Here is a 9,070-nt window from a genome sequence, read left to right as displayed (position 1 = left end):
TTCTTTGTATACACCCTGGCCCCGAACTTTATATAAGGGCAGTCAGGGCACCCATCTGGGGGATCTGAAACCATTTGATCCTCTACCATTTTACTCATTCTCCATCGTAGTAGGGCTCCTAGAGCTTCCCTTTAGGCAGTCCATCTCCTAGCTGTAGCTCTCCAACCTCTTCCACCATTCTTGCACCCCCATTGTAAGAATTTCAAAGCATTCAAGCGAGGAACACGCACTTGATCATCTCTGAGACTGGACATAGGGCTCCGGCCTGAACCAGTATAAATTCTTGTGTCTTTTGGATGCTACCATCATCTTCCTAGAGCAGCGCAGCAATCGTATAAATTTACTAGTTCGGTTTACAAAACACCAACAATCCAAGACAACCATTTTTCACCACCGGCACTGGCCTGGACGGGAAATGGACCATCCTAAATCCTCCAGTGCCTAAGCTATCAGTTATGTGAATAGTGACATGGGGGGCGAGCTACCAGGGGCGTCTCCTCTTATTTATAATCGCGTTGTGAGCCAGGGTGCCGAACCCTAGAAGTCTAAGGATTGCCGTCGATCACGGTAGATCTTATTTAGTTGGAAATAAATGACAGGTGGGTGGACCAAAAACCTAACGCTTAATTAACCTCATAATTAAGTTCGGGGTTAGCTGAAACGATCACATTCCAACAGAACATACCTCATCTCTCTCTCTTTCTCTCACACACATCAGGAGCGAAGCTATGTATAGTGCTTAGGGGTACAAATACACCGCCTCAAAAATATAAAACAATCGTTATGACTAAACTTTCACCTTATGTATGTATCTCTTATAGCACAAGCCTATATGCACCACAAAGCAAGTGCACCCCTTTCAATTTTCTCTAGTTTCACCACACACTTTTCTACCAACGTAACCCACCACTAACTGATTCAAGCACGCCTTCTCCCTTTTGGATGTTTTCCGCCACTGCTACCGTGGCTGTCGTCCCCCCCCCCCCCCCCCCCCCCCCCCCCCCCCCAACCATTGTCATTGTCGACTGCCTTTCGCACATACCGTTGCTCTGTGGCTCTCATTCACACACAGATCGAGCTTGAAGCAACCTCATCATTCATCAACAACTGAAATTTGGGCGAGCTGTGTGATTAAGAAACCGACGAGGACAACTTGATATTGGTGAGCTCAAGACATTCAATAACCAGTCTTGCTTATGCATGAACAAAAAAAATAGCATGCAAAACAAGATTATTGGACAATTAGGCCATATATTAATTAACAACTCAATATTGCAAATATAAGCACACACGCACAATGGTAGGGCGTCTCTCCGTGGATCGGATGAAAACTCAACCCTTACATGAGTTGCAAAACCAACAAGCAACAGCAGTGTACGCGCGTAATCAATCATAACACATGATTAGCCGGTGAGCTCGTCCTCCAAGTGCGTCGCGATGACGACGTCGGAGGTGGGGTAGGCGTGGCAGGTGAGCACCCAGCCGGCGGCGATCTGGTCGTCGTCGAGGAAGCTCTGGTCTGACTGGTCGACGCTGCCGGCGATGACCTTGCCGGCGCAGGAGGAGCAGGACCCTGCGCGGCAGGAGTAGGGCAGGTCGATGCCTTCCTCCTGGGCCTGGTCCAGGATGTACACGTCGTCGGGCACCTGCAGCTCCACCTCCCCCTCCGGCGTGACGAGCTTCACATTGTAGGTGGCCTGCGCGCGCAGCCTGGCGCCACGGGCCATGGGCACCTTGGCCGCAGGCAGCGCGACGGTGGCCGGCGCCGGTGCTGGCGCAACGCGGAGAGAGGAGGGGAAGGCCGGCGCGCGGAGGCTGCTCAGGACGGTGGCCATTGTTGTGGTGCCGGCCGGTGCGGGAGCTGCTAAGAGACGCTGTGTGCGCTAGGGGAGAGCGGCTGCTGGAGTTGGGTCGGAGGAGGAGGCGGCAAATACATAGATAAACGAAGGGATGGCGCGAGTGCAGCGTGTAGGCTTATCTTTTTGGTGGGGCCTCCAGCAGAACGGACGTACTCTAACCTTTCATGTGATAACGTCCCCAACAATTTTGGCCACGAATTTTACCGGCCCTCAACATCACCGGAAATTCACATTGTTGTGTAATGTGAATAACGAACAACGTATATACTCCCTCAATCCCAAAATACTAAATTTGACCAAATACATACAGAAAAGTACTAATGTTTATTATCTCAAACAAACATCATTAGATACATCACATCATATATTTTCATAGTAAACTTATTAAGAGATACAAATGTTAACATTGTTTTCTAAAAATCTAGTTAAGTTTGATAATATTTGACTCCTCAAAGTACGAAATGTGCACTTATTTTATGACAGAGAAAGTATATTTATTAGACAGAGCAAGTATATTTATTAGACAGAGCAAATAAAGTAGTGAGTCTCAGTACATGGAAAATAATATGCGGAAACCAATTGATGCATGGCCACTGATTGGTTATTGTGCGGGTGGAGGCCAGAAGTCATGACTGGGTGTACTCTGGCCATGTATATAGTTCTAATAATTTGCATGAGAATCGATTTCTGTATTGTGCCAGGATATACGCTGCTCTAACTTATATGGGAATAGGAGGGTTGTAGATTTATCAATTATGATGCCATAAATTCCAATTCATTTTAGGATTGACCTCGATCCACACCATGTCTGAACATATATTGTGCGTTTGGTTTGAGGATAAGTGATGTTGGATGGGTCCATCCCATTTTAGACGGGGATTGATTCAGGGTCAACGAGTGAAGGGGGACACCAGCGAGGGTGTATTCCTTCATATTGGGGGACGCAGGATGCCATCCCTACAAATCGAGCGGAGGGGGCAGCCGCTCGTCCATGGTGTCACTCTTCTGCCTGTGGTCGTCGGAGGCAAGCAGGGTCATCAGAGACGCGGGAAACACGGTGCGGCTGCATGAGAGTTGTTAGTGGTGCGGGTCGAGGCCCACGGACAGCTTGACAAGAGGCGTGGGATCTTGTGAAGTCATTTGCACCACTGAGTCGGATCTTGCAGCAGAGAGGGCGGGTTCCTCCTCGCGCTAGGGATCATGGATGCACGGACGAGAGCTCCTTAGAGGTCATGGGGTCATGGTGGCTGGGGAGACCTCCTCACTGCTATGGGGAGGTAGGGGCAGGCGGGCAGTGGTGGTGCGGGGAACATGCGACACCGGCACCGGAGTGGGCAACGAGTGGCGGTGGTGTAGGGGGCCAGCAATGGCGGAGCGAGGGGTGTGATGAGGACAACACTACTTCAAGTACAATCCAAAGAGACTAGGAGAACCAGCGTGGGCATCCAACTCATCCACATCATGGTGTGGAGTCCCAGTCCAACTAAAGTTGGACTCCATCTCGGATTTTAGGAGCAATCCTGGGTAAAATCGACGTCCAGGACGTATACGGACTCCGTTCTTGATGATCCACATATGCATGGAAAGATAATTTGATAAGATAACCAATGGCTTTTGATTCGTCCTAAGTCAACAGGAATCGTCGAAACAATAAGTCAGTGCTCAGAATCTGTCAGGGTATTGCGACACCGTTTTTGGTCCGTTGGGCCGTATATCGTATTAGGGGCGCATCCAGGGGTGATGACGCCCAAGACCCTTTAATTAGCCGCCGTCGCTCTTATTAGGGTTTGGGTTTTGTTGCGTTCTTGTTTTCTTCGTGAAACAGACATTGTACGCTGCACTTGTATCGTCAAGATCGACTGTTGTGAACCAGACCCCTATTCTTGATCATGTTTGTCTATGTCGACTAGTCCTTTTGAATCAAGATTTGAATCTCTTATCAACTCATATACTTCATTCATACTTGCAATTATTTAAGATTGTGTTCATCCCGCTCTTACTTGAGTTCTTCATTCGCTTGTAGGAAAGCCTCCTCAGCACATCAGTCGTGTTGCGTGGCTAATAACCAACAGAGCAGTGGTGTAATGGTTGTGGGGTCCAAATCAAACTTGGTTCGAAGCCTGGATCGTGAACGTCGAGTTCTCTACCCATCGAAGTTACTACCTACCGGAAGATCGAGCCGCGTGACTTGCGAGGGCGTTGGCGTGACGAAGAAGAGATAAGGTTGGTAGGGCGTCTCTCGATCCACGGATGAAAACTCAACGCTTACATGAATAATATAATTGCAATTGCAAAGCAACAAACAGTACGTACGCGCGTAATCAATAAGAAGCTAACAACGAACAGAGATAAGCATGATTAGGCGCCGCCGGTGAGCTCCTCCTCCAAGTGCGTTGCGATGACGACGTCGGAGGTGGGGTAGGCGGCGCAGGTGAGCACCCAGCCGGCGGCGATCTGGTCGTCGTCGAGGAAGCTCTGGTCGGACTGGTCGACGCTGCCGGCGACGACCTTGCCGGCGCAGGAGGAGCAGGACCCCGCGCGGCAGGAGTAGGGCAGCTCGATGCCTTCTTCCTCGGCCTGGTCCAGGATGTACACGTCGTCGGGCACCTGCAGCTCCACCTCCCCCTCTGGGGTGACGAGCTTCACGTTGTAGGTGGCCTGCGCGCGCAGCCTGGCGCCGCGGGCCACGGCCGCCTTGGTCGCTGCTGGCAGCGCGACGGTGGCGAGCGCCGGCGCCGGCGCGACGCGGAGGGAGGAGGGGAACGCCGGCGCGCGGAGGCTGCTCAGGACGGTGGCCATTGTATGTTGTGGTGCCGGCCGGTGCGGGCTGCGGAGGAGGAGCAAGCTAAATGATAGACTGGAGTGGAGCGGCTGCTGGAATTCGGAGGAGGCAGATAGATAGGTAGCGGCGCTGCCCCAGGCCCAGATGAGAAGGAAACGAAGGGATAGCGTGAATGCAGCGTGCAGGCTTATCTTCTTGGTGGGGCCTCCAACACAACGGACGTACTCCAACCTCTCATTTGATCACGTCCCCAACAATTTTGGCCATGAATTTTAATGTTGTGGAAATTCACAATCACTTTATATATATTTACTGAGAGCAAAAGTAGTGACTCAGTCATGGAAAATAAAATGTGGAAACCAATTGATGGCCACTGATGATTGGTTATTGTGCGTGTGGAGGCCACGAGACCATTCATTGAATGGTTGTGAAAATATTGCTAGCAAACATAGTCTTGCGTTGCAACGGGAGTTTATATTGTTGCGTATATATACTTGAGAGACTTGCGTCTCACAGACATCATGCGCTTCAATTTTTCTGGAAATTGAACTCCAGTCTATTGTACCTAGACGTGTGTTATTCTAACTCGTACGGGTACAGAAGGTTCAAGGATTAGGCATATATTAAGACTGAATTTTGGTACGTTCAGTTAAGTATGTAGTAAATATACAGCAGCATAAATAAAACTGAAGAGGAAAAAAACATTTTTATTTGATTTGGTTGAGCAGTGAAACTCATATAGCATATCATGCATCCGCAGTAAAATTGGTAGAGACCAATAAATAACAGAGAGCTGCTGTCATGGATGCATGCTAGCTAGCTTGCTTGGCCCATACATCGATCTCATGATGGCATGCATAGCGTGGTGCATATGCTCTGCTTAGCCGACGAGGTCCTCCTCCTTGTGCGTCTCGATGACGACGTCGGAGGTGGGGTAGGCGGCGCAGGTGAGCACCCACCCGCCTTCGATCTGGGAGTCGTCGAGGAAGCTCTGGTCGGACTGGTCGACGGTGCCGGAGACGACCTTGCCGGCGCAGGAGGAGCAGGAGCCGGCACGGCAGGAGAAGGGCAGGTCGATCCCTTCCTCCTCGGCCTGGTCCAGGATGTACACGTCGTCGGGCACCTGCAGCTCCACCTCCCCGTCCGGCGTGATGAGCTTCACGTTGTAGGTGGCCTGCGCGCGCAGCCTGGCGCCGCGGGCCGGCTTGGCCGCGGGCAGCGCCACGACGGTGGCCACCGGGGCGGCGGCGAGGCCGAGGGAGAAGGCCGGCGCGCGGAGGCTGCTGCTCAGGGCGGTGGCCATTGGACTGTAGTGTGTGATTGCTATAGCTGAGGTAGCTGCCGCAGCAGAAGCTGGGCGGGTAGCGACAATGGAGTGTTTTGTTTGCTCTGCTACAGCTAGCTAGGGGACAATGGAGAGTACGTATGGCTGCCGGCGATTTATCGTTGGCGGGCGAGGGAGGAAGGGGTGGCGGTGAGTGCTCGGGTTATCTGCGGAGGGATATCGCTTTGTGCAACGAGGATCACACGTTGCTCATCGTCGCTTCCAGCCATCCATCTATCTATCTATCTATCTATCTACATACCTCAGAGTGTGTCTGTCGATGGGCGTGTGGAGGCCATATGCATGCAGCACATACCACTACAAACGCATATACCAAGTCTTCTAGGCTAGCTAGTCGCTGTGTATGTGCGTCCTCTTCCGGTGTTTTTGGTGGCTCTTGGTGCTCCATCCATCCTTATCTATCCATCTGCTTTATTTAATTTTGAGCAATCATATATTTATATTTATATATACATATATATAACCACAACATATACATATATACAAAGGCAATGCGTATAATAAGGTACCTAGAAAAAAAAATAGTCTGATATAGGTGTATATGCTTGTGGTATGTGTGTTAGTCCACACGACCACACCACACATTGGATGCAGCTGGCTGGATTGAGGTTTTAAGGTCACGGGATCCTTGGCGGCCACTAGCTTAGCTAGCTAGGAATGTAAAATCTGGAAGCTTCGCGAGTACTTCAATTTAAGTGGTGGTAGATATTCATTCTCCATATATAACTGTAATAACAAATTCATAAGCGCTATATATATTGTTGGTGTGACTGACATCGCCATAGAGACGCTATCACCCACCAACCATCTCTCATCGTTTGCACAGCGGCTCCCATTGTTCCCTTCTTTGCCTCCAATTTTTTTCGTGGCTACGTACGTACTGTTGCAACGGTACGTCTACGTGCAAAGGTGCTTAGACACCAGTGATTCATTAAACACATGATGTAGACAGGATGTAGGATATATATTATGTTCTTCAAGGGCTTAAACCTGTATAAAGTCCATATCATGTGGAACTGTCTTGTTTAATCTCGTGGATATAACCGTATAGTTGTTTTATTTAATTTGCGGATCAACCCTATAGTTGTATTACTGGTAACAAAACACCGAAAGTTGGCACTCTAGATAGGGGAACACACGCACTGATCCATCTGCAAAGGCTATATGGCTCCTATCATGATAGGGATCATGAATCTACTTCATCTCATGCTAGGTTCTTCGCTTCTGAAGTCTAGACTTTGTCGTTGACTCGGCGGGCAACATATATCCCTTATTAGGGCATTCACTGTGGACCAGGAGTTCCACTTTGAAACCTTAGACTTCATCATCAACAAGTTTAGCAAGCTTTATCTCTACTACTCGGTTAGTCTGTGGAGAAGTTATCTTCACCTTTGCTCGAGCTCCCATTAAGGATTAGGGACTCGGTCACCATCACCCAGCAGTTAACACCTTAGCATGCGGATCTATTACCCAAACATGGCCCTGAGTCCCTAAGCTAGTTGGAACACATTCTGTATGGTCGACATTGTCGTCGAGTTTCTATTACCTATCCTCGAGCATTAATAATATGTGAAGTTATTACCTCTTCCAGGACATTACATCCTCGACGATGGGAATTCAAAGTAGTGACGGCAAACAAAGCTTAATGATGAGTGCAATTATCTATAGGCCGAGTGCCACCGATGACTTGAAAGGATCATGCACGACCTATAGAGGGGTGAATAGGCATGTACAAACTTAAAAATCGATGTGGCAGATTAGCAGTATGCAAAAGTTCCAGACAAATTTGTGGAAGTTTTGCTGGTCCTAGTTGAAAACAACTACAACTCAAATTGACAAAGAGTAAACTTAGGTTGAGTTAAATACCAAGATTTGTGAATGTATTTCCTTCCTTTTGCACCACAGCCAGCTAGAACTTAGAGGAAAATTAGATCAAGTGTAGAAATGAATTCAAATATGAAAGTGAACACCACCACAACAACAACAAGGGGCAAGACACAGGATTTAACCTAGACTAGGTTCAACCGGAGCCACCAAGACTTGTCTATATCCTCGTTGTTAAGGAAGCCACAAAGGCTTTGGGTCTCTTCCAACCCTATCCTCTTATCAAGATAATCACAAAGCTCAAGGTTGAGGTTTCCACTAGCTTCTTTGGGGCAATACAAGCTTCACAAATGATGAGCGCTCAACAACAGGCAACCCTAGTCGTCTAGCTAGGATCCAAAGCTCCAAGATTAACAAACACAAATTCAGCAGCTAGAGGATGACCAAGTGCTCAAGGTTGGATCTCTTGCTCACATGCTCTCTAACTCACTTTTAGCCCAATCTCACAAAGTATTTCACCAAGAATCAAGGGAGAGGTTGGTGAGCCTTCAGTGGAGTGAGTGGAGCTTGTCCCTAAGGCAGGTGGGAGAGTGAATGAAGAAGATGATCATTGGGGGAGTGAGAGAGAGAGAGCACAATCTAGCCTTTGGTTTGTTTAGGTGGATATCTGGACTTTTGGGTAGAAGTTGAGCACTTGATCACCTTAAGCTACCAAATTTGTGTTTCCATTGATAGTATAGCTTTTCCTATACCGAATTTCCAAACATAAATATAATTAATCCATCATTTATCCTTTTGCCCACTGTTGGTATAAATTAATGCACACAGAATAATTCGAAAGTGCACGGATATTATACCGATGTAGCACTTCATCGGGAGTACCCAGTTTTATATCGAAATTGAGGAAACGTGTGTGAGAATAACCAAATCTAACTTATCCCAACTTCACAATCAAGGCTAGATAATAGGAGCGTAGAGGAGACTACAAAAGTCTTCTAGTTCTAACTTCGGTAAGCTTTGTCTTCTATTGTTCAATTATGAGGATAAGACTAGAGAAAACACAAATAGAGTATGTTTCCTATAGCAATACTGTCCTGCTAGGCCTACTAACGGGAGGTGGACTACAGAGGATTCAACGAGGCTACAAGAGTCACCCTCGCGAGCTACCACCGATCCAGAAAATAGGGTACATCTATGAGTAACCGAGTCTAAGCACCACGCTTACACTATGAATACTACTTTAACCTAGGAGTTACTAGG

General features: G+C 48.3%; 3 protein-coding genes across 3 annotated transcripts; all 3 read right to left on the bottom strand.

The window, feature by feature from the left end:
- Window positions 1-1,231: 1,231 nt before the first annotated feature.
- On the bottom strand, window positions 1,232-1,926 carry LOC136472382 (ferredoxin-like). Its single transcript, XM_066470089.1, has one exon. It carries the CDS (start codon window positions 1,833-1,835, stop codon window positions 1,404-1,406), a length of 432 nt encoding a protein of 143 aa, XP_066326186.1. The 5' UTR covers window positions 1,836-1,926; the 3' UTR covers window positions 1,232-1,403.
- Window positions 1,927-4,110: 2,184 nt separating this feature from the next.
- Window positions 4,111-4,758, bottom strand: LOC136476571 (ferredoxin-like). Its single transcript, XM_066474453.1, has one exon. The coding sequence runs from the start codon at window positions 4,656-4,658 to the stop codon at window positions 4,218-4,220; it is 441 nt and encodes a 146-aa protein (XP_066330550.1). The 5' UTR covers window positions 4,659-4,758; the 3' UTR covers window positions 4,111-4,217.
- Window positions 4,759-5,328: 570 nt separating this feature from the next.
- LOC136476572 (ferredoxin) lies at window positions 5,329-6,085 on the bottom strand. The gene has a single exon (XM_066474454.1). The coding sequence runs from the start codon at window positions 5,942-5,944 to the stop codon at window positions 5,522-5,524; it is 423 nt and encodes a 140-aa protein (XP_066330551.1). The 5' UTR covers window positions 5,945-6,085; the 3' UTR covers window positions 5,329-5,521.
- Window positions 6,086-9,070: the final 2,985 nt, after the last annotated feature.

Source organism: Miscanthus floridulus, chromosome 8 (genome assembly GCF_019320115.1).
Source record: "Miscanthus floridulus cultivar M001 chromosome 8, ASM1932011v1, whole genome shotgun sequence".
NCBI classification, from domain to species: Eukaryota; Viridiplantae; Streptophyta; class Magnoliopsida; order Poales; family Poaceae; genus Miscanthus; species Miscanthus floridulus.
This window is presented reverse-complemented; position numbering and strand designations above follow the sequence as displayed.

What these genes read in the sequence shown, in the direction of transcription:
- LOC136472382 (XM_066470089.1), bottom strand. Translation starts at nt 1,835, where the DNA reads ATGGCCACCGTCCTGAGCAGCCTCCGCGCGCCGGCCTTCCCCTCCTCT.
- LOC136476571 (XM_066474453.1), bottom strand. Translation starts at nt 4,658, where the DNA reads ATGGCCACCGTCCTGAGCAGCCTCCGCGCGCCGGCGTTCCCCTCCTCC.
- LOC136476572 (XM_066474454.1), bottom strand. Translation starts at nt 5,944, where the DNA reads ATGGCCACCGCCCTGAGCAGCAGCCTCCGCGCGCCGGCCTTCTCCCTC.